Below are 26,326 nucleotides of genomic sequence, written 5' to 3' on the forward strand. Positions count from 1 at the left end.
CATCTGCATAAAGATGGTATGAGGCATTTGACATGTTTGCACAGAGATCATTTATGTAAATTGTGAACAGAATGGGTCCTAAGACTGAGCCTTGAGGTACACCTTTTGTGACCTCAAGAAAGGTGGAGCTAACTCCAGCCATCCGAACACATTGTGTTCTATTTGCCAAATAATCAGCAAACCAAGAGGCAGCTTGTTTGGAGATGCCATTCTTGAAGAGAGTTTCCAACAGAATATTGTGATCCACAGTATCAAATGCCTTAGACAGGTCAATGAACAGAGCCACACAAAACTTTTTTGAGTCCAATGCCTCAAACACATCGTTAAGGACTTTTAGAGCAGCAGTAGCAGTGCTGTGCTTCTTCCTAAACCCTGACTGAAGGGGATTTAGAATGTTCCTCAGTTCCAAGAAGTCCTTCAGTTGATCACAGATCAATTTTTCAAATACTTTGGCTAAAATACATAATTTTGAAATAGGCCTGTAATTGTTAACAAGTGAGGGTTCACCACCTTTTAGCAGTGGGAGGACAAAAGCAGATTTCCAAACTTTAGGAAGTTTGTTTGTACTGAGACTTAGATTAAAAATACTCGTTAGAGGCTCAGCAATTAAGTCAGCAGCCAGCTTTAGAAAAAATGGATCCAAACTATCTGGACCAGCTGATTTTTTGGAGTCCAAATTTTTTAGCGCACTATGGACCTCAGAAATAGACACAGGTTCAAAATGAAAAGAACAATCAACAGGGAGACAGCTTTCAACAGAAGGTTCATCAGTTAAAATGGTGCTTTTAGAATCACTGTTAAAAAAATCAAACAAGTGCCCTGCTGAGATAAAATGTTCATTAAAATAATTTAACATGGCACATTTATCGGTCAGGTTTCCAGTGTCTTTGACCAAAAAGTTCGGCAGTTCATTAGAGGGCATAGCACCAGAAACAGATCTCACAACGTTCCAAAATTTCCTGGGATCATTTAAATTTTTGGTGGTTTCAGATAAATAAAATTCTGATTTAGCCCTCTTAATTAAGGAGGTACATTTGTTGCGGAGTTGACGAAAATTGAGCCAATCAGCCTCCAGTTTTGTTTTTCGTGCTCTGGCCCATGCAAGATCTCTTTCTTTGAGGAGGTTTCCAATTTCAGTGGAAAACCATTGATTGTTTCGCCCCTTTATCCTAAACTTACGTAAGGGAGCATGTTTATTGATTAACTTTAAAAATTCAGAATGAAAGAAATTCCAGGTCAGCTCAACATCATCAAGGAGGGAGATTCGTTCCCACTCAAAGTTGGACAAATCATGCAGAAAAGCCTGCTCATGAAAAAGTTTAAAATCTCTTTTAAGTAAAATTCGTGGTTTAGTTTTGGGAAGTTTGGCATTCCTGACCACTGCAATGGCACAATGGTCACTCAGATCATTTCCAAAAACACCAGCATCAGTATACCTGTGGGGGGTATTTGTTATTATAAGATCAAGGAGCGATGATCTTATGGGGTATTTAATGTTAGGCCGGGTTGGGCTGTCTATTAATTGGCTTAGATTTAATGAATCACACATCGATTTCAGGCCATCTGAGGCTGATGACAACCAATCAAGATTTAAATCCCCCACTAAGACAAACTCGCCAGAGTTTAACCCTGAGACATAGTTGTTTAAAGAATTTAGAGCCTCACTGCAGGCTGAGGGAGGCCTATAACAGCCCATGATTGTAAGGGACTGTCTCTGTTGAAATTCAAGTTTCAATGCCAAAAATTCAAACTGTTTGCTAATGGATACAGAGGAAAGGAGAGTAGTATGAAACTTATTTTTTATATAAATGGCTACACCTCCACCTTTCCTGGGACGATCACAGCGGAATACATTATAACCATTTATAGAGATAACCTGATCTGAGACTGATTTATTTAACCAAGTTTCAGACAACACAAGAATATCAGTTTCAGTTGTCTGTATCCAGATCTTAATTATATCAATTTTAGGGAGCAGGCTCCGGACATTGAGATGTAAGATGCCCAGGCCTGATCTGGCTTTGAATTCATCAGGGGTACTAATGTTTTTCAGAAAGGGCCCTGGGTTAGGCTGAACATTGCCTGATAGTAAGAGGAGAAGAAGGATAAAACATTTTCGTTTTATATTAGAAGTTGACTCCTTATCATCAATACTGGAATTTACCAAATCAATGAGTGAAGTTTCTGTGTGTATAAAACTGTCTTGCAAGACAGATATACACATCAAAGAAAGAAGAGATACGTGAATTTCTCCTGGCAAGCAACAGGACAGCATTGGATGTTGGTCCAATTTACCAATAGCCAGTGAGGTGCTGGTCACTGACCTGGAAGGACCCAAGGGTGTGTGGGGAGCATGTCCTTGAACCCCACTACCACAGTTCGACAAAACCGACCCACGAGAAGCAAATGAAAATACAAGAAACAGTGCAAAAATGAGCTTCATTGTTTTGTCTATAGATATAATGATAAGTAAGGCAAACAACAGATAACATTTGGAGCGCAGCAAATGGATTTAGCCAACAGGTTCACGCTCCTCCAGCGAGCTCTAGCGGCTAGCGGACTCCGACGGCTAGCGGCTAGCGAGCTCCGGCGGCTAGCGGCTAGCGGGCTCCGGCGGCTAGCGGCTAGCGAGCTCCGGCGGCTAGAGGGCTCCGGCGGCTAGAGGGCTCCCACCAATGGTTTGCGAGAGATATAACAGCGTCATGTTGATGTAATGCACAATATTGCTTTGTTGCTACAGCACCAGCAGATCGCCGTATTGTACTGTATGTATAGTCACAGACCATACAAGCCCATACGCACGGTCATGTCAGTGCATTTATTTGATGGTAAGCGTAGGCAACGTGCAAGTTCCAGAGTTGAATTACGAGCCCCGGGGGTCAGGGGATCAGTTTTTATCCGGCGTGTTCTAGCAACCGTCAAAAGGCGTGCTTCCTCAAGCTAAACGAGCCCGCCGCCTGTCGTTGAAAAGCAGTCCCCGGAAATAAAGCTGCCCTGGGTCAGTGGGGAGGGGGTCACGGCGTAGCGTCAGAATGTAATGTTCCTACCCGGTTCAAGGTCCAGCCTCCAGAGCCAGAGGGGCACTGGAGATCATCTGTGACCACCGGCACACGCTCCACCGATTTCTCTCTACGTTCATGTACCCCTGCTTGGTTTTTAAATCTTGAACCAGACTTCTTGATTGATTATTCCACCTGTTTGATCTAAAACAAGGTTCTAGGTTCTAATCCAGTCCGACTGGGGACTTTATGTGTGGAGTTTGCATGTTCTCCCTGTGTCTGCGTGGGTTCTCTCCAGGTTCTCCAGCTTCCTCCCACCGTCCAAAGACATGCTGGTTAGGTTCATTGGTGATTCTAAATTGGCCGTAGGTGTGAGTGTGAATGGTTGTCTGTCTCTCTGTGTTAGCCCTGTGATAGACTGGAGACCTGTCCAGGGTGTACCCCGCCTCTCGTCCCAGTGGCAGCTGGGATAGGCTCCATCCCCCCGCGACCCTTCATAGGACAAGCAGTTACAGAAGATGAATAAATGAATGAATGAATAAAAAGATGTGAGGAAAATAGTGAGAGCATTTAGATTCCAATGTCCAAGGTGACATCTTCAAACTAGGGCTGCCAAAATGAACGCATTAACGCAGATTAATCCATCATCATGATTAATCTGAATCATGATGATGGATTCATTTTAACATAATTAACCCACCTGCAGCACAGAATGACTGTGGCAACGTATTTTGGACAGATAAAGATAACGTGCTGTTTGGCGTCTTTCATCATAATCGGTTGGTTCTGCTACAGCGCGACGGTACTTGGACAAACTGCCCGAAATACATTGCCAGAGACGTTTAGAGTCATTCTGCGCTGCAAGTGAGTTAATTTTTAATCAGATTAATCATGATGATGGATTAATCCGTGTTAACACGTTCATTTTGACAGCCCTACTTCAAACGTCTTGTTTTGTCCAACTAATAGTCCAAAACCCAGTGATAATCAGATCACAACAAAAGGTAAAGAAACGCATTAAATCCAAAAGCTGCATGGAAAGCAGTTTAATTAATTTCACTGCACGTTTTCATTCTAATCTCTAAACCTCTTACTCACCCTGCCACCTTTTCATCGTCGAGCCTCAGATTTTATACATTTACAACACTCGATATGATAATAATGTTCAGACGCTAACGAAAACAAGATACTGCAAACAGGTTAGTTTCCCGTCCCAGAAATCTTTCATCTTATGCTGGCGGTAACCTCTTCTAATTGGTTCCTGTGGAATTCATTTTATCCCTGGCGACCGAATCCACACACACACACACACACACACGCACACACACACCGGTCCCCTGACAAGCTTTTAACCCCAAACGCATCAGGGGCTCCATCACCATGTGACAACTACGGATTGTGGATCTCAGCGAGCTCAGGTTTTCACAATAAATCACTCATTTCAGAATCTGACTGCAGAGACAATAACAATGCATGTGCACATTGAACACGTTTCAATCATTTACAGCTTCTTACTCATATGACTTCATTACTCCTTGCACAGAACGGCCTTGGTAAACACTCGAGCAATTGAGGCGTCGAAGAATAGCTTTTTTTTTTATTTTATTATTATGATAACGTGCAGCTTCGTGAACAGGACTCAAGGACGTGGTTTGAGGTCATGAGGTCACGCGTATGTAAGGAAATATAAAGGGATCTAATGTAAAACACAATCATCGGAGCTGTGTGAAGAACCTCGAGCAATCCTCTGGGCGCAGCATTGTGTGAAATGTGGCTGGAAATAACCGAGATAAAGGGCTACATTCATGCACAGAGCCTGTTCACGGAGAAACAGAAAACACGCGACGGAGACAAATAAATGTCCTTTGTGAGTGAGGGAGAAATGTGCTTATTTAGCTCTTGCACCTTCCAGGCTGCTGCGTTGCTTGTTTGGGAAAAGGGCAGGGTCAGGGCGGCGGTGCGGTGGCAGGTTTGGGTTCTACCTTATTTCACTGCCAAAGCCAAGGTCACTGCCACTGCCCCGGGGCCATCAGACAGGGGGATGGGTGCCCACTGGGGAATGAGCAGGAGGCTGAGCATTGGAGGAGGGGAAACCTAATGGGAGGGGAATAAAAAAAAAAAAAAAAAAGAAAAAAAGGGAGGGGTATTCTGCCCTAGTGCACACAAAAAGGTCACCGTTTCCCAGATAAACCACCCCCACCCACCCCTCTCCGTCGTCCAGCCCCTCATGACCTCTCACCCCTCTATTTCTAAGTCAATGACGGAACAGAGGGAGAAGAAAGAGGTGGGAGGGTGCAAGGGGAAACACACCCACCCAGAGTCAGCGGTGACAAAAGGGGGCCTCGGTCTGCGTCTAGCTGAGTCGGTCAGGGGAACAAACGCTCAGGCCACCGCCACAAAGCGCAGCCACCAGAGGCTGAACATCTCCGCAGCCTCTGCCTGTTCCCAGCCACTCCACTGCCCCGCGCTTCACAGCCGGACAATGGGTGCTGCTCCGCTCCGAGGGGTACCCTCACAGACGCAAACACACATGCAGGCTGGAGAGGGGAGAGGTGGCGGAGGCCCAAAAGGAAAGCTGCCGCATGCCCATCACTGACTGGCCTTTGTCTCAGACTCTTCTGCTTGGTGGCAGAAAGATTTCCAGATCCCTGCCTAAACAAAACTGGACTGTGAGGCCCCTGCATATGCGTATGTGTGTGTGTGTGTGTGTGTGTGAAAAACTAAGAAGGCGATAATAATGTCCACTACTGGCTCCACCTCCTGCCCGTCATCGTCCTGATTGCACGTTTCACACATGCAAAGCAGAAATGTATGCCAGGGAGAAGACAGGAAGAGGGAGTTTTGGAGTTTTTTTTATTGGTGGATGGTGCAGACCCCGTAAAGACTTTTAACTGCGCAATCTGGCTATAAAGGCTCTGTTAAGTGTAGTGAAGCGCGGTGACGGGGCAGTGGCGAGAGCGGCTAGCCAAGGCCCTAGCCGAGCCTGGAGGAACGGGAACACCAACGTGCAACGCTCAAAACAAACCCGTACATCTTTGAGCTTCCACAGTTAAGGAGAAAAATTCAAATCCTGTTGTCGACGTAAATCCTACCTTTGTCTGATCCCAGCTCTTCACTCTCTGAATTATAAAACGCAACCTCAATGAATGAAGCGGTGGTCGAGGAAAAAAAATAGCCCTTTCGGAGAGAGCGGCCCTCCTCGTCCAACCTTTGGCCCGGCCTCTGCTCTCCCTCCTTTCACCTTTCACCTCTATTACTCAGGAATTCCTCCCATGAGCCTTAAAAGCGGGCAGGAAGGAATTTTAGGCCCCCTTTTCAGTTGTTTGTTTGAGAATAGCAAGGGTGGTCCGGAGACATCCGGCGTCCCACTTGGGCCAACACACAAAGAACAGACAGAGTCAGACGCGGGTGCAGAAGCACGGACACGTTGACGGGATCCCGACACTGAACTTGAATTTCAACAAAGAACCTGAGCTCATCTTTGTGTTGTGAGCAGTTAAAGGGCAAATGTTTGGTTTATTTAATATCTATCCAACAATATATATATATAGAGAGAGACAAAAACACTAAAGAAAGAAAGGCAACTAGACTTTCTTTAATGCGTTTCATCCAAGTCTTCAGTTCTAAAGGACTGGTGGAGGAGTTGGTGTTTAAGCAGGAACATCTGTTGCATGACTAGTGTCTGTTAACGACCAGATATTTACCCGTCGCTGGAGGAAACTGTTTGACCCCGTCCTCTTTCTCCAGTGAATGCTTCTCTAACCACCCATGTCAATCAGATGCTCCAGTCCCAAGGTGTCAAACTTCTCAGGGACAGATGTTCAGACTGCGTCGCAGATTCTATCTCAGTCCACCTCCCCTGTTCAAGTTTCTTGATGGGTAGCACCCGCAGATGTTCCTGTTTAAGACCCAACTCCTCCACCAGTCCTTTAGAACTGAACTCTTTAACATTTTTGGATAGATCATGACCTCGATGACTGACAAACTGAGACACCAACCAACAAGAATAAAGACAAGAATCCAATTTTTTCCAGCTACTTCCAGATTGAAGTCCACCACATTAGTTGCATTCGCATTACGCAGTCTGAGCCTTCAGCTGCTCTGCACCGTGACTCTTAAGGCTCATTTAAGGTACATAGACGACATAGACGCCGTAACCTACGCAATTTATACTCGTCTGGCGCTGTGTCTTTTTTTGCCAGTCGGGTTAATTTTTGTTTCCACTTCCTGCGACTGAAACTTTCACCCAAGATGTGTTGTACAAATGTTTGTATCTCCGAACCTCCTCAGTTAACCTTACCTCGATGTGTTCCAACAATAGATTTAAAAATTGCGGAGATGGAGAAGCAGCCGGAAATACTAAAGTGGAAACACGCTACTACCAAGTGGACCAATCACAGCTCTTGTTGTCTGCGTCGCCGCTTCACGTAGTTTAATTTTTCTGGGGAGGTGCACGTCAGACTATGGCGTTAGGGTCTGGGTTGTCGCCGTAGTTGCGTTGTCAAATTGACGTAGAGGCCTAAACCGCCGATTAAACTCACTACTGCTACTACACACCCATCAGCTGGACGCGTTTCAATACACAGGAAACGGGATGCATCTTTTTTTCCCCCCTCCATTCAACGATATTTTTTCCAAAGTTACCTCTGCTTTGAATGACACTGAAACGAGCAGACATTATCTGACTGATCAGCGACAGTGTACACAGCTGACGAGAGGAGCTGCTGGAAACACTGGCGCAAAGAGAGCAAAGTTTGTGCTGCTTCTCCGTAATCAACATGTCTGTATGTATGCGTTCCTCTTTGCGGGACTTTGGCAGAGATCAGTTTGTTTGTTTTCACAAAGCGCAAACGCACATGCGAACATAATCCCGTTTGTTATTTTGTCACCTTCGGAAAGACGCGGCTATGATTAAAACCATATTTCCTGTCACCCAGCTGTTTCACCTCCACCGCTTGCCAAGTGACGCTGTTTACACGGGCGGGTATTTTTAGAGCTTACGGGCGCAGCTCCGTTCTGCTCCGCACAGAAGCTCATCTCGAACAGAGAGACGGGTCATATCTCTGCGCGCGGCTGACGTCTCGCCATTAAGTACAATAGCAGCCATTGTGCTCGCAAATATGTTGCATTCCTGAAATAGGAAATAGTGACAATAATGAAATTCTGCAAAAAAAAAGAAAAGAAAAACAAGACGGGTTGTGTGCTCTTTACATTTCCCAACCACCCTGCATGATCAACATTGTCATAAAATATAAGCAGCAATTACTGCTTTCTAATTAATATTTGATTAGCAATTAAGTGACTAAAACTGGCCTGGAAATCTCACTGAAGGCCGACTTTATTAATTGCATCACATTGTTCCTCCACCGCACAAAGACATACAGTAAACTAAGACAATAAGGCACACAGCGTGAGCTGTGCACGATCCCTTGGTGATTTCCCAACGCTTCAAGGTCAATGATGTGTCTTCTTCGGAAATAATACAGATTCACCCTGCTCCCCTCCCCACAGGAGGATTGAACAAGTTGGAGCATTTGTCAGTGTAAACATCCAGAGTCGTCATCGGGGACGGTATCCGGTATTGCCGTTTATTCAGATTCCTGACTGCAGAAACAACCCGCAGAGGACAAACTGCATCTTTACAGGCGGCGGGAAAAGAGAGAGCGTGAGAGAGCGAGGAGACGGTAGATATACATCCAACCGGAGCATGGTAAATGAACCTGCTTTGACGCCTTAAAGAGACAGATTGCTGCCGGAATAAGCAACTAAAAAAAAATAAATAAATCTCTTCAGCGTTGCCAGTTCTAGCACAATCAGGCAATGAGATCTGAGAATTCGGTCTGCAGGTGTACAGTAATAACCGGTTTCTGGCGCAATTACACAGCGGAGGTCGGAGCTCTCGTCGTTTTACCGCGCCTCGAGAGCGCAGGAGAAAGAAAGGAAAGGAAAGAAAAGAAAAGAGAGAAAGGATTCAAAGCCCTTTCTTCCCTTCAATGGTTCTGACAAACTGGCAGATAGATGGAGGGGGCGCTGACCACACAGCGGGAGGCAGCTCTCTGGGTTAACGTCAACACACATACCTGCCCAGAGGAAGGAAGAGGCCGTTTACAGGCCACGTCTACAGTACAAGCACTAAAGACTGGAATATCACTGACAGCTGGGACGGGAACGGATTTTCTGTATCTGTGGCGGCATGATTAGTTAGCAATGCTTTAACATGTAATGTGCCGTAAATTACACCGATCAGGCATAACATTATAACCATAATATTGTGCAGGTCTCCCTTGTTTCCTCCAAAACGGTATTTTTCTTAAGATATTTTGTAAAATGTTCGATGCCCCATGGTTTGCAGTGTAGTTTAATTCTATCTACAGAAATGTGCAGGACATGAAGAGTCAAACATACACCGATCAGGCATAACATTATGACCACCTTCCTAAAATTGTGTAGGTCTCTCTTGTGGTGACTCATCAGAGAATGGACATGGGCCTTCTGAGGGTGTCCTGTGGTGTCTGGCAACAGAATGTTGTTAGTGGGGGGGCCTTTGAGGGGAGGGGCCTCTGTGGATCATCCCACAGATACTTGATCAGTTTGGGATCTAGTGAATTTGGAGGCCAGGTCAACACCTTGTGCTGTTCTTCATGTTTTTTTTAGTTGTTCCTAAAGTGTTTTTGTGTGTGTGTCTGTGTCAGGCTGCATCCTGCTGGGGATGGCTGCTGCCATCAAGGAGTGTCATTGCTATGGGGTGGGGGTGCCTGGTCTGGTCTAGGTGGGTGCTACATGTCTAAGGAACATCCACATGAATGAATATCAGGTCCAAAAGTTTCCCAGCAGAACACTGAATTGTCACAAGATGGTCAATGTTATTTACTTCTCCTGTCAGTGGTCATAATGTTGTGGCTGACCTGTGTATCCAGCATACAGAGATGCAAAGGAAGCACGACCAAACGTCAGAATCATATTTGTCTAATCGATACGACAAGAGAGGTGACTTGCTACGTGGCAAGCGAGCAGAGAGGGGCCGAGGGGTTGGAGAGGGGACGGAGCGAGGGCGGGGTTTGGCTCGCAGACAAAGGGAGCTACGAGGAGATGCGGGGATGGAGCTCCGACGTTCACCTCGGCAGGAGGCCACGAGAGGGGTGGGCGCGGGAAGGTCCCCACGCACACACACACACACACACTCACGTAAACTAGCACGAGCTCCACATAAATCGCCCTCACTAACCACCGTCTGAGTCCCGGTAGCTGAAAACAAGTAGCATGCTCCACCATAAACCACATGTGCAGCTTCTATCAGACGCCGTTACATTCACTTCCCTGAGAGGAATTAAATTTGCACAAAACGACAGGCACGGGTATGAGCTGAGACACTTTTACAGGCTTCCTCTGTCTTCTCCCATTTCATCCTCTTCAGCCCCCTGGGTTCTTCGCTTTCATTAAAGTCTCATTCAGAGGCCGGGCCATTATAGCAGCGCACAATTCACCGTGACGATTTCCACAGTTAACCAAGGTGGAAATTATATATACACTAAAGCACTATATAAAAGTAATAACGCCTATAATAAAGCTAATAAAACGTGCATTTATTGCTCTTATTTATTTTTTTGTTTGTTTTCACCCCACTCATGTTTACACAAACTGAAATCTTTTCCAATGTTCCCTAAGGTCAACTGCAGTCAAAGAACGGGACGAGGTGGGGAAGAGGGAAAAAAAAAAATCCCAACAAAGCTTCAACTCTTTCCAATTACTTCCAGACAAACGGACAAAAGCAAGTCATTTCAATTGATCCTAAAAGCTATTTTGTAACAGGGGTGGGCTTGTGTGGTGTGTTGCCTAGTGACGCGGGCCGTCCCGCGGAAGGAGGGGCCCTGGACGGGTCCACTGTACCCAGCTTGTCATTCATCCAAATGATGAAAAGCTTCCTGAAGCTAAGCTAATGAGGAGGTCCCGGAGAAAGTGAGGAAAAGAGAGGGAGAGAAACCATCAAAGAGATAACATTTGGGAGGAGGAAAAAAGAAAAAAATAAGTGTTTCCTAGACCTACTGCCGATTCGGGGCCGACAGGGAGTCCGTCCCACACCAGCCCCCGACAGCGAGCTCCACAAACGGTTGTCAAGCAAATAAAAAGTGAAATTTATGGAGGGTGTTAGTGTGGAGGGTAAGATGGAGGCTGTGTGCACTGGGAGGGCTATAAAGAGGCTTCAGTAATCACACCACCCATTGCATCACAGTGGTACAAGTCAGGGCTCTGTTGTGAGAGGAACTATAACGCAGCAAATTAGCCCCGAAAACACACAAAGAGAGCGTCGACATTAACCAACACTAAGAACAGAGGGAGAAACAAACATTCACCTCTGAAAAGGGAGAGTTTTCTAGCTTTGGACCGTTTCTCTTCAGGAAACGAAACGCTTCGCACCAAATGGTGGGAGCCTCCTATTGGATAATTACTGCATGGGTGATTATCTTTCAGCTGGCAACAAGTTATTTAACCCCAACTGATGCAATGAGTAGCTTCTCATTTCTTAAACAACTAAAGACACATCCTGTGGTCGTGGAAAAGATGTTAGTCTGTTTGAGAAGGGTCAAATCATTGTCATGCATCAAGCAGAGAAAACATCTAAGGAGATTGAAGAAACTACTAAAACTGGGTTAAGAACTGTCCAACGCATTATTAAAAACTGGAAGGATAGTGGAGAACCATCAGGGTAAGAAGAGAGGCAGATGAAGTGATGCACCCATCATGCCTAGTGTCTACTGTACAAGCCTGTGGGGGCAGTGCTATGATCTGGGGTTGCTGCAGTTGCTCAGGTCTCGGTTCAGCAACATTATGTGTCCAAAGAATGAGGTCAGCTGACTACCTGAATATACTGAATGACCAGGTTATTCCATCAATGGATCATATTCCAAGATGACAATGCCAGGATTCATGGGGCTCAGATTGTGAAAGAGTGGTTCAGGGAGCATGAGACATCATTTTCACACATGGATCAGCCACCACAGAGTCCAGACCTTAACCCCATTGAGAATCTTTGGGATGTGCTGGAGAAGGCTTTGCACAGTGGTCAGACTCTCTATCATCAATACAAGATCTTGGTGGAAAATGAATGCAACACTGGATGGAAATAAATCTGGTGACATTGGAGAAGATTATAGAAACAATGCTACAGAGAATGTGCTGGAATCAAAGCTAAAGGAGGTCCAACGAAATATTAGAGTGTAGGACATTTTAATTTTTTCCAGGCAGTGTATAACAGACTGAGAAATGAATGCTGTATTAAAGAGGGGTACAGGTGCCTGCAGCAACATGGAGCCTGAGGAAAAATAAGGAACATCTACAAAGCCTTTCAAAGACATCGGATTTTGCTTCTTGACACAAGAGGGGGAATATAAGATCCCCATGTCAGACTGGAAGTTAATTACCACAACTAAGGGTTTAATGAAAGCCTAATTAATCTGACTTCTAAAAGACCTCTGGATTTTTTTTTCTTCCCCTACATCAAAAAACAACTCAAGCATTGTAAATACAACGTCTGTTTCATTGCAAATCGTCCGGAACAGAGAAGGAATTAGTCGACAGCGATGAACACGACCGGGACGTTTGTAGGAGTTTGCATCGATTGCCTTTGAAGGATGACAGGAAGATTATTTTCAGTGACGGCTTCTCGTTGAGACTCTATTAAGGAGGGATCGCTACGACCGAGCCTCGCCAACAGACTCCACTGACAAAACCCAAAAGGTCAGAGGGGTCAGGGGTCAGAATGTGGCTTTAATAATCCTCTGGTGCAGGGGAAGAGCTGCAGGAAAACAAAGCCCCAGACAAAACAGGATTAACTCGACCACGGTTGGTTTTGAACTTGAACCAGCAGGTCCAACGTGAGCTCTGGGTTTTTGTTCATTCGTTAAATATGAATTCATTCATTAAAACAAAACTGCGAGAGAGAATTCCTCTTCATCTCATCAAAGCTCATGCTAAAAAAATGCAAAATATTACGTTAAATAATTAATTTGTTGACGTTACGTTAAACTTGTACTTGATTATCGTACAATTTGCTCATTGACAGAGAAGGTTAGAGATGAATGTCGTTGTGTAGCTTGAGTAAGATCAGATGGTTTCTGAAGCAACTGCATCAAAACTTGATGAATTCTCACTTTAGTCAATGTTTAATTCAAGAAATAGGTTTTTTAAAATTCAGAGGGTAATGCATAATTCCTGCCGAGCACTAATCTCACTAAAATATGCAGCAGTCTCCAGTAACGAGCTTCATATATTTAAGCTAAATGGAAAACTTTAACTTTAAAGTTGTACGTCGAATTTCAAGTTGCACCTCAAAGCAGTCGTTGATCGGACATTTAAAATGATTTTGAAAAAAAAAAGACACCTGACTCCATACAAGATATGCCACACATTGCTGTGCATTATCAGCCACAACATTATAACCACTGACAGGAGAAGTAAATACTACTGACCGTCTTGTGACAGTTCTGCTGGGAAATTTTTAGACCTGGCATTCATTGGTGTGGATGTTACTTAGACATGTAGCACCCACCTAGACCGGACCAGGCACCCCCACCCCATAGCAATTACACGACAAAAAAACATGAAGAACAGCACAAGGTGTTGACCTGGCCTCCAAATTCACTAGATCCCAAACTGATCAAGTATCTGTGGGATGATCCACAGAGGCCCCTCCCCTAAAGGGCACCCCCCACCACAGGACACCCTCAGAAGGTCCATGTCCATTTTCTGATGAGTCACCACAAGGGAGACCTACACGATATTAGTCAATGTCAAAGTCAGCATTATGGTCACCTCTGCCGTGTGTGCAGCACATACACAGGACTGAAATTTTCGTAACTCAAAGGCCCACGGTGCAAACACTCGACCAGAATCGAAAAAGAACAGATAGACATAAAGTGACTGGTGCGGCCGGTGCAGAAGTTAATAAATAAGTAATGTACAATATAAACATAGGAAGGTGGTCATAATGATATGCCTGATCTGTGTAATTGATTTCTCTGCAGCCTCTTCTGATGATTAAGTTTGTCTTACTACATCTAAGGATTCTTTTCATTTGCGTGTCTTCTTACAGCTGTGAGAAAGTGATTCCCTGGATTATAAAGAACCTCCTACTGTTGACTTTTCTTTTTTAAATACGTCTCTACAGTAGAAGATTCAACCTGTCTTTTGAAAAGAAAGACTCATCAGGGAGGCCCCTTAAAAGGTTGCGTGCGTTTGACAAGCCACTGAGCTGAAGTGACTTGTCCCTTCTTCGTCCATGCCAACCTCCCCGTCCCACAGAGTGGAAAAGCTGCACCGGCCACAGCAGCACAGCGGATATCGTGTCCACACACACAGCCAGTGACTCAACAGGCTTTCTGCGAGGCTCTGTCCATCTGAGAACACACACAACAGAGGCTTCAAGAAGTCTTAACCCGGCGCAGCGTGGAGCGGCACAGTATCGCCGAATTTTCCGGAGAGGTGTGCATTCAGACGGTGAGTCAGATATGATTAAAAAGAAAATTAAACCATGGCAACAATGCTGGGAACTCAGCGCGGCGAAGTAGAATAACTTCAAATAAAGGCTCTGGTAGTCAAGTCAGAGAAAATGTCATCTCCATGCCTCGACCGGTGAGCGGGTTGCCGGGTTGCTCCGAGTCTCACAAAGCAGCTTGGAGACTCAGCATGAGCGCTTGTTAATGCTAAATTCAAAGGCCTCCCCTCGTTTTTTTTTTTTTTTCTAAGCGGCGCTGCAGATGAGCATCAGAAAGTTCATTACACTCCGAGACTTGTATTAAAATATTCAAATGACTCAACAGACGGGGCTCTATTAAGTACATTTACATGCACAGCGGCGCTCCAGACGACTGGGACTGAGCTAAAATGAGATTACTTAAGGCGATATTTCAATTACAGTGTTTACATTTGGAGCACAGATCACCAGTTAATCAAACGTGAGCGGGCGGTTCTGTTTGTGTTGTAAATTGCGTCACTCAGTCGTGACACAGTCAAACTGACTATTACGTCAGCGTTTAAAAATCGTTTATGACGATTATATTAAAAAAACAAAAAACGCTAAAGAAAGAAAGAAAGACATGGAGGGTTTCTTGAAGACAAGTGACGAGACCATCTTGTGTTCTGGAAACAGCCAATCGTGTACATGCACATACTGTATATGTACACCGATCAGCCATAACATTATGACCACTGACAGTAGAAGTAAATAACATTGACCATCTTGTGATAGTTCAATGTTCTACTGGGAAACTTTTGGACCTGCCATTAATTGGTGTGGATGTTACTTAGACATGTAGCACCCACCTAGACCAGACCAGGCACCCCCACCCCATAGCAATGACACTCCATCCCACACACACATACAAAAACGTGTTGACCTGGCCTCCAAATTCCCTAGATCCCAAACTGATCAAGTATCTGTGGGATGATCCACAGAGGTCCCTCCTCTCAATCCATACTTCAGGTGTAGGTGGATTCATCTGTGTCCATCTACACCTGCAGGATGAAGGACGCTTCTTTGAAGACAACTACGTTCCACGTTTTATCCAGGGAAGACAGACGACACTAGACACTAGTTAAGCTCCAACTCACCCACCAGTCCTTTAGAACTGAAACTTCTTCTAGTTGCCTTTCTTTCTTTAGTTTCTGGGATATCCCACCGATCCCAAAGATATGCGAACCTCCACAGACACACTGCAGCCGACAACACAACCTTTTATCCAACAATTAACATCTGGCCAAATAACAGGTGTCCAATGTCCAATGGTTTTTGTTAATTCCTTAAATATCAATTCATTCATTAAAATAAAACTGCGAGAGAGAATATGTCTTCATCTCGTTACGACCCCTTTAAACATTTACTTGATTATCGTACAATTTGCTCATTGACAGAGTAGATTAGAGATGAATATTGTTGTATGATTTGGGTAAGATCAGACGGTTTCCGACGCAACTGCATCAAAACTTTATGTATTATTCAAGAAATAGATTTTTCTAGTCTTCTAGTTGCCTTTCTTTCTTGTGTACACCAACAACACAACCTTTTACCCAACATTTAACATCTGGCCAAATAACAGGATGAGCCAAACACAGTTAATTGTGATCTGAATTCATGTTTCTACATTTTTCACGGGCCGTCAGACGAGGCCGTTAAACTCTAATGAGCCTATAAAGTCTCGCTAATTGACTTTAATTTCAGGCTGAAAGAAAGTGAATCTTTAATTGTCCTGTTTTTGTTTGATTCTCCTGTGGCCCTGCGGTCGGTTGTGAGCTGGTTCTGTTTAATTAAGTCAATTTATGAGACAACGTGAGAAAGCTGCGGCGTTGCTGTTCTCTGTGTATATTTTAAGCAACGTGCTATTATTAGACATTTGTTTTGCATCGAGTCAGGGAAGGTTCGGATTTAGCTTGGAGGAAAACGTGGATGACAGGTTGTTAGAGTATCACCCCTCGGAGAAAGAGGACAAGGTCAAACAGTCTCCTCCATCTACAGGTAAGTACTGTATCTAGTTGTACATGCATGGATAACTCTCCACAAGTCCTTAAGAGCTGAAGAAGCTACTCGGATGAAACGTCTTCAAGAAACTCTACGAGCCTATTTGCTTTTCTTTCTTTAGAGTTTCTAGATATACCATGACCTGGATGACTGAGAGCCTCTGCAGATGGTATTTTATTGTGAATATCTGTTGTGTATTTTGTTTGTTTTGCTCTGTACTCTCGTCTGCACTGTAAATGAGGCTCGCCTCAGTGTACTAACGAGTTTAAATAAAGGTAAAAGAAAGAAAGAAAGAAAGAAAGACATTTTACAATGATTGAGTCTCAACACTCTAACTAACAAGAATAAAGACGAGAATCCAAGTCTTTTCCCGGCTGCTTCCAGATTGAAGTCCACCGCGTTAGACGGATGTAAATTCTGCAGCCTCAGCCTTCAGCTGCTCTGCACCGTGACTCTTAAACTCACTGCTGCTTCTACACCCCCCATCAGCCGGACGCATTTGAAAACACAGCTCAAAACACGTCTGTAGATCAGCATCCTAGTCACAGTTCACAGCCACAATTTCAATTGATGCTCTTTAATTATTTGCAGCATTATATGTGTATTATAGCGATGTCCGTGACTATTATCACACTACCAGGTGACATAAATGCAGAAAATAAAATCATCTGCATGCAAACAAACTCACTTCCTTTCATTTTTCCCTGAGAAGGAAGTACGCCGATCAGGCATAACATTATGACCACCCTCCTAATATTGTGTAGGTCTCCCTTGTGCCTCCAAAACAGTTGTGCCTCATCAGAGAATGGACATGGGTCTTCGGAGGGTGTCCTGTGGTAACACATTGTTGTTAGTGGGGGGGCCTTTGAGGGGAGGGGCCTCTGTGGATCATCCCACAGATACTTGATCAGTTTGGGATCTAGTGAATTTGGAGGCCAGGTCAACACCTTGTGCTGTTCTTCATGATTTGTTTAGTTGTTCCTAAAGTGTTTTGTGTGTGTTTCCCAGGCCCCACCACCCCATAGCAAGGAGTGTCATTGCTATGGGGTGGGGGTGCCTGGTCTGGTCTAGGTGGGTGCTACATGTCTAAGCAACATCCACACCAATGAATGCCAGGTCCAAAAGTTTCCCAGCAGAACACTGAATTATCACAAGATGCTCAATGTTATTTACTTCTCCTGTCGGTGGTCATAATGTTGTGGTTGATCGGTGTACATGCTTTAAAAACACACAAAGCACTTACTGGCTGCCTGAATGCGGGCCTTGCGGCTCACCACCAGCCCGAATGAGTTCTGGGCCACGCACTCGTAGTCGCCCTCGTCGGACGAGCCGTCGGATTTGGTCTTCTGGAAGCGAGCGACGAGCAGCGAGCCGTTGGCGAAGGTGGCGTGACGCGGGCCCTGAGTCAAGAGGAGGCCGTTGTGCCTCCACTGCGTCGTAATCGGGGGGATGCCGTCCACCTGGCAGTGGAGCATGAGGGGCTGCTCCTGCACGGCGATGATGTCGCTGGGCTCCAGGGTGAAGGAGAGCTCGGCTTCGCACGTCCCACCTGAGGAGACACGCAGGGACGCACAAATGAGCAACTTCCATCAAACACAGCCACGCAGCTTAAGCGCCCAGGCCTCAGCGGTTAATACGCTGACCGGGAAGCACCCCCCTACATCCCCAGCTTGAGCCCGCCTGGAGACGTCTGTCGCCCATTTCTCTCTTTTATTTGTTCCCTGTCATCCGCCTCCAGCGACATAAAATTCTCCAAAATAGCAGAATAAGTATGTAAATCTGTTTTCAGCTGTGTTAACACATCACAGCATGGGTTATCGTTCTCTCCTGAGACATCTCACAGCAGTTAGCGTGGCGCTTCTCATGCAGTTCATGCAGACGAGACTTCAAACATTGTTCCTTTCACTATACTACTGTACTACAGCGTGCTTTCCAGGGTTTGTTGCAGAGATAAGGATCACCTTTAGTGTAAAGACTGCAGGATGGATAGCAGAGCTGGTGTTTTGTTGCTGTATTTTTTATTTTTTTACAAGATTTGAAGCCAAATGCAGAAATATACGAGTACACGTGAATTTTGTTTTAAAGAGGCATTTTGGTCAGTGGAGTCTGGTGGGTTTGAAGAGCGTGAAATTAAACGTCCGACAACAAACACGTTACTCCAAAAATAGCACACACTTAAACTGATATTGATTTCCTTCCTTCTTTCTCGTTTTACGCGACCAAACTATGTTTTGCCGCCGGCCCCGTCCACAGCTTCTGGACCAGACCCTCTGATGGCCATCTACTCCGGGTAATACGCTGACTTTATCTGTATTCATGCATGTAAAACTTCAGAGGATGCCAGCTCGGAGCAAAGATGCACAAAGAACCTCTTTGTTCTGCATCCTGTATAATTTAAAACGTGAGGTTTGCAGCTCAGAAAGCTTTTACTACTATTTTACTCTTTAAATTTTGAGACACCGAGCCTGTATCTACCTCATTCATCTCTGCGCTACTAAACAGGGACTATTGCTCCTTCTGTTATGTCCTGATCGCTGCTCACCAGTCCTTGCACCTCATAAATAAAAAGCCTTCACTGAGATACCTCCAGGCTACAGTCACCAGGGAATTCATAGCCTATGGACTGAATGCACCCCGAGCATGTGTACTCTTGTACCGTAAACGCACACGTGCACGGCCTTGCATGGGCTGCACCGGCAGGTTATCTCACCACCATCGCTCTTTCTCTGTTTCGTCCACCAAAGTGATACTAAAAAAAAAAAAAAAAAAAGATTATATTGATTGTATAGGATGTAAACAGGCTGACCTGACTTAGAGTATAAAAGAGGAGCTTAGAGAGCTCTCTTGGTATCATGTTTCAGCTGCTGATGGACTAAGCACTACCAGTCTCTGCCCCAGGCCCTGGAATCTGGTGGGAGGTGGCTAGGGGAGGGCAGCGAAGGGGGGCAAAAGCACAAGGGTCAAAAGAGAGAACCTCCGGCTTCATCCCTCAAATTCCAGAAGAGAAATGCTTCCCCTCCGGAGCCGACGAGGAATTCACCGACACACTCTTCACGTATGAAGTATAACGCAATGAAACATTTCCTCTTCCCCTCCATCTCGCTCTGTATCCTCTCCTTACGTGCCCCCCCTCCCCACTCCCCCCACCCCCTTTCCCCTTCCCCTTTTTACACTCAATGAGCACGGTAAGTAACATGGCCATGAGACCACAGAGACATCAGTGCTACCACTTGTGAAAAACAAGGGGGTGGTGTCGGGAGAAATATTTAACCCTTAGCTGGCAGATGGCGATCCCACCGCCCGAGCTGCTGCTGCTGCTGCTACTGCTGCTCCAAAACGACGCCGGCCACGGAGCACCGCGTCCTTTGATCCAGCAAAAAAGGGGGGGGGGGGGGGGGAGCAGCCAGGCAGCAGATAAAAATAATATCTGGAGCCATGCATTGAGTCAGTCACACTTGATGTTTCCATCCGAGCACGGATAAACGTCAAAGAGAATTATATATACACGCTGAAAAATGCTTCTGGACAAAAACATAAAAAGAAAAATGGGGATGCAAACATACATTGCTTCGCGCTCAGCCTCCCTTTCATGTACAGAGGATAAACTGAAACATATCTGAGGCTTTATTTTTATTATTTTTTTTTTACTTATTTTAATCGTTCAGAGCTGACAAATTAAATTAGTCAGCGCTGTCAAGCCTCGCAGCAAACAGGATAATAACACTCGAGCGTCCCGATGCCTCAGTGCATCATTGTTCAGGAGAGGATTAAACAACTTTAATGATTTTGTGCTGCAAATAATTAGAGTTTATTTCATTAGTTGGAGCGTTCAGTTTGTTTGCATGCACACTAATATTCAGCAATTATTAGAGATTTGATGGAAACTTCATATTTTAGGGATATGCATGCATTGCAATTTGTGCAAATGTGGCAAAGGTGACATTTAATAGAAGGTGGTTAAAGGAATAAAAGACAAAACTTTGAGAAACTCATGCTGCACAGGAATAACAATGGAATATTCATTCCACATGTAAACAGCAGCTCTGTAAGGGATATTGTTTTATTCTTTATTCTTTTATTCTTTTTAGAAGAAGTTAAAAACCTGAACATTTTGTGCACGCAAACACAAAGTAAAGTTCTCGGGTTCTGGCCTTCCCCTAATGAATAATGCATGCTGCCGCGGTGACTGATTAATGCAAGGCCTGCGCTCTGGGTGTGCAGAAGGTCACAAACATCGGCGTGAGAAATGTCAGCAAAAATAATTGCGAGCACAAAAAGTAAATTAATAGAGCGACGCATCCAATAAGACGCAGACGATGAGAGGACAACACACACAGAGAGAGGGAGAGAGGGAGGGGGAGAGAGGGGGGACGGCTGAATCTTGCACTTTGTTCAGGTCAAGGTAATCCTTGAATGCCGAAGGAGAGGAGGCCACAGCTGCAGAAACTAGAGGCAAGGGGAACATGCTCTGTCCACAAAAAAACACATGTTCGCAGACATGAATCGCAAGTGTGGATTTTCATGGTCGGATAAGGAGGCGCACACATCTTAACGCTCTCCTCATGCAGAGAAAACAGACACTTGCACGTAGGATTACCCGGTAAGACCAGAGACAAGTGTCGGCTAAGAACGGCTCACGGTCGGGCTTACCAACTATTGACGGATAAGTGTGGCTCAAAAGTTTTACAGCTCCAACAGCGAAGTGGAGACGACACAGATAGACAGACAGACAGATGTGGTTAGCAGGCATGGCCACCACTGACAGAGCTAAGTGAGCTCAGGACAGACCACAGGCCTCTCACGGGCGGCAGGGTGAGGATATAATGGGCTACTGCTAGAGGTACAATATAATTATACTGTCAGAGTAATAGCACAGATTAAACACAGCCTAAATTAGCTTAGCTGCTAGATATTTTTGGCAGGTTCACTATGATAACAACTGAAAGCACATTTCTAAGAACAGGTTAAATTGTGGAATTTGTCATACCACATTTAAAACAAACCCGAAGCTGCAGGAGTGCAGCTTCGGGTTTGTTTTAAATGTGATACGACGGTTTGCACGCTTGGCAAAAAAACGCACACACGGAAAGCTGAAGCAGCGATATCACTTTGCAGAAAATAAAAAGATGCACCCATATGTTCCACACGAGTGGAGAGCATTAAACGTTTTCAGCTTAAGTCCTTAGATAAAGTGTATACCAGCGTGGACGACGCATCAACGAGCATTATTAACGAGCCATTAAAACAGGGTGGTCAAACACACGGCTCGGGGGGCCAAAACCGGCCCGCCAGAGTCTCCAATCTGGCCAGTGGGATGAATTTGCAAAGTGCAAAGATTACACTGAAGATATTAGCTTCAGTGCGGCACAGAGGTGAGGTGGTTAGCACTGATGCCTCACAGCAAGAAGAAGGTTCTGGGTTCTAATCCATCATGGGTCGACTGGTTCCTTTCTGTGTGGAGTTTGCATGTTCTCCCTGTGTCTGCGTGGGTTCTCTCCAGGTACTCCAGCTTCCTCCTACCGTCCAAAGACATGCTGGTTAGGTTAAATGGTGATTCTAAATTATTAGCCCTGTGATAGACTGGAGACCTGTCCAGGGTGGACCCCGCCTCTCGCCCAGTAACAGCTGGGATAGGCTCCAGCACATCAAATTGGGCTGCATGTGGCCCCCAAACTAAAACGAGAACAGCTCGGTTTCTTTCCTTCTTCTTTTCAAAGCCCTACAATTTCTGAAAAGCAATATTTATTCTGTTTGCAGGGGGGGAGACTGTGCACGCAGCTCTGGTATTTGCATTCCCTCCCACAGGCTTGATAAATTATTAATCAACACTCTTGTTTTCTTGCTACCTTAATGCTCGCGCTCATTAAATGTGGATGCAGTTATGAGTTTTCTGGCTTTTGAGATCATTCACACAATCTCAGCGACGATTGTGATAAAACGGCGATGATGGGATTTATAGACGCCAAAATGCAACACGAGAGTAGGCTGCGTCCTCGTGGTAACTCCAGCTGCACGGTGGCAGACGACAGGGTGGTGAGGGGAGAGTGACTGGAGTCTCCCTGACCAACCTGTCCCGAGAACTGGTGCAGGAAACGGGACACTGAACATCGTCGGAGAAGAGCCCTCTAGCCCTCTTGATAAACTTTTCAAACCGTTGCCATGAGGAGAACGGTACCAGGGCATTAAAGGAGACCCAGCAGACTCCTGCAGACAGCTTTCTTCCACAAGCTGTTAGACGGCTGCATCCAGGATGTGCACTTAACTAACATATACATATTTATTCGGTTTAACTTATTTATTTTATCTGCGTTTTTAATTATTTACTGTAGTCTGCACATATCCCAGACAGAAACGCCTGTATGTACTGTATGCCACAATGGCAATAGAGCTCGATTTGATTTGAAATGATCTAAGAGCTGGAAGAAAAGTAGTTGTGTGGCAGCTGTTTGCCGTGTCCATGGCCAATGCTCTGTAAAATCATCCCTCACAGCAACAGACTTGTAACCCCCCTAATCCTTGACCTGATAGCGATAAACCGGACACACTTTTGGATTAAAAGAAATCCTCTTACAGACGTGTTAGCAGGCCGGAACCCAAACAGGGACAAAGTTAAATGAAAGTCCTTAACACTTTATTTATGTCTCCCACTTGCTCTGACTTCACGCCAACACTGCCCCGTCCTCTCTGAAGCACATCTCCGACGATCCACTCAAAGCCGAACGACTCCTCTTTGATAAGAAATAAAGTTTCTTTTCCCAGAAGAGAGACAGATCTTCTGGGTGATCTCTCTCCCTCTCTCCCGCATTTGTGCCTCAGACTTTGAACCCTATGAGATGCACATCTTGGAGCCTCTTTCATTCTTATCGACGCCGCTTAAAATGTCATTAAAAACAAGAAAAGAAAAGGAGCTCCTCCATCTAAACCGAATCTAATCTCTGAGGGGGGACAGGCGCCTGAAAGGGCTTCGTTAGCGCGACGATTGGCCAGGCTGGAGCTCCATCCATCACGGAGCTGTGTTTCTGACATTTTTGTTCCCACTCCTCTGACTCAACATGTTATGTACCACTGTGTACTAGCCTTTATGATTCCAGCGGAGCCTTTGTGGTTTCCCCGTGTGGCGTGCTTTGCAAAATACTCAATACTCTCTCCTGCCTTTGAATTAAGGGGCCCCCGCACTGAGAGAGAGAGAAACTGTCTGTCACGCTCAACAAAGGGATGTGAAAGAAAATGTGAAAAGGAGGAGAGAGACAGTCTTGACATTTAATCTGTACAAATATTCTCCCCAGCAGGCAATAACCACGGTCTTTTAATCTGCTCTCGGAGCAATAACCACTGTCATTTCGCCCGGGCCACGGGGAGGTGGGCTCTAAAGACTGACCAGGAGAGAACTCCATCTGCTTTAAAAGCCCCCTGATATGAAATGAAATTACTGTAGAAGTTTTAGAAGGAAGAAATAGATCCTTAAATGTGGACGCTGATCACGTCTATTTCTGCACAGTTTGCTACAACTGCAATGCAAATAAAATAAAATAAAACAAAATGCACTGAGAGGACAGCTTCCACAAGAACATTATTTAATTCTTCCTATAAAAATAAGTAGAAATAATCCAGAAACGGTGCTGAAGCATTGCACGTGGCTCCCGTGTATTATTATGGTGCATCCAATGACTGAGCCAGCCATCCGGATTTGAAGTAACTCTGCACACAACTTTCAAGTTTCAACAGAATGCACAACTTTTTTTTGATGCACAATAAGGGACAAGGGCAAGTCAGAAACCCACGAGTGCAAATTCCGCAGTGCACTCCAGCTCTCTCTCTCTCTAATGGACACAGGAGAGGGGCCAAGTTCAGGGTTACTGGTCAGTCGCTGCAGCTTGCAGCCTGCAGCCTGCAAACCCCGAGCAAGCGTGCTGGCAGCGGCGCGTCCTCCTCTCCTCTCCGAACCCTTACCCACACACCCCGCAAACCCCGCAGCGGCACCACCACCACCATTCCCCCTCTCCATTACGCTAATGCCACTTACCGATAAAAGCGTTCAGCAGGACGAGTATTCCCAAAAAGCCCGGAACAAGGCGGCGGCGCCTTGTGGATGCCATTTAAACACAGCAACAAAATGTATATGTATATTTATATTCCAGCACTTGCAGAGATGAGCACAAAGGGGTGAACAGTTAAAAAAAAAAAAGAAAAGGGGAAAAAGAAAAGCGCAGGAACGCAGATATCCAGCTCCAGATACAATTAGTCCATGATCCGACCTACAGTGCTACAGTTTGGAGGCTCGCTGGGGTCGAACAAGCTCTCGCCATTTTAGCCATCTATCAGGAGTCTGTCAGCATCCCACTCTCTCCCTCTCTCCTCACTCACTCACTCACTCTGCTGTATCCTAAAGACTGCCCCCCTATTTCCCTCTCTCTCTCTCTCTCTCTCTCTCTCTCTCTCTCTCTCTCTCTCTCTCTCTCTTTCACACACACACACACACACACACACTGAATCCGAATCTGCACCGGGAACAAAAGGACTCGACTGATTCGCTCTCAACACATGAGAAAACTGCAGGAAAACGACATGATTTCTGCTGCATGTCACTAAAAAAAGAAGCCACTATTAATAATAATTACCGTAATCAACGTAATACTCCGCCCTGCACGTGATACCCTAACTATGATGTAATAATGTTCCAAACAATAACAGAACCGGGGATGAATCTGAGCAGACAACATGATCAACACATCACAGAGATAATAAGAAATACACATGAGATGCTCCTAAAGAACCAGCTCTCTGTCCCTGTCTTTATTTTATTTTATTTTTTTTACTTTTTTTAAATGAGTAGATTTAAAAACAACTAAAAACATACATGATGAAAGAAATATTAAAAAAGAGCAACCATAAACCATTCGGTCCATACTGGAACACTCTTTTTTGCTTTATGAAATAAACAGAATTAATTAAATAAATGAAAATGATTCATGTCAGGTGGATGTGTTTTATTTAAAGATGACGCTTCAACGCATGTGAACCTGATATGATAAACAAACAAGAAGGACCCAGTTACAACAAAGCAGCAGCAGCGGAGGGTTGTTTTTAGCTGTGCTCTACCGCCCCCTAGCGGACACAGCCGTGCACTTCACAGCTCAACTTTGTGGCTCTGGCAGAATCTGTGGCACATTGAGTGACCATCTTGTGACAATTCAGTGTTCTGCTGGGAAACTTCTGGACCTGGCATTCATTGGTGTGGATGTTACTTAGACATGTAGCACCCACCTAGACCAGACCAGGCACCCCCACCCCATAGCAATGACACTCCTTGATGGCAGCAGCCATCCCCAGCAGGATGCAGCCTGACACAGACACACGCACAAAAACACTTTAGGAACAACTAAAAAAAAAACATGAAGAACAGCACAAGGTGTTGACCTGGCCTCCAAATTCACTAGATCCCAAACTGATCAAGTATCTGTGGGATGATCCACAGAGGCCCCTCCCCTCAACCCATTAGACCCTTCGACCCAAATTACTTCTGGTATAAGTGTTTCATCAGTCATGTAGGAGTTGCAAAACAAGTGAAGAAAAATCTATTTATAATCAATGGCCATAATATTAGTATCCTACCAGCTTGTGTCATTTAGTTAAAAGGGAATAAGTTATGATGAATAAGATTTCCACATATTTATCTAGATTTTTATGATGAAATATCATCTGAAAAAGTGTCAAAAACTACTTACTAAGGAAATTATTTTCCATAAATTTATTATGCACTAGCATATAATGTTTCACATTCACAGTGACAAATGAGCAGAAGTTTTGATTTTATAAC

General features: G+C 44.9%; 1 protein-coding gene across 1 annotated transcript in view; it reads right to left on the reverse strand.

Annotated features, from left to right (window-relative positions):
- igdcc3 (immunoglobulin superfamily, DCC subclass, member 3) overlaps positions 1 to 24,605 on the reverse strand; it is a gene marked incomplete at both ends in the record, with an annotated part of 69,520 nt that extends 44,915 nt beyond the window's left edge. The window contains 2 exons of the mRNA XM_084541958.1: positions 17,753 to 18,058; positions 24,533 to 24,605. Of these exons, the coding sequence (XP_084398084.1) occupies positions 17,753 to 18,058; positions 24,533 to 24,605 (379 nt within the window). The remainder of the gene's footprint in view (positions 1 to 17,752; positions 18,059 to 24,532) is intronic.
- Positions 24,606 to 26,326: the final 1,721 nt, after the last annotated feature.

This window comes from Chelon labrosus, assembly GCF_963514085.1.
Source record: "Chelon labrosus genome assembly, chromosome: 3".
NCBI classification, from domain to species: domain Eukaryota; kingdom Metazoa; phylum Chordata; class Actinopteri; order Mugiliformes; family Mugilidae; genus Chelon; species Chelon labrosus.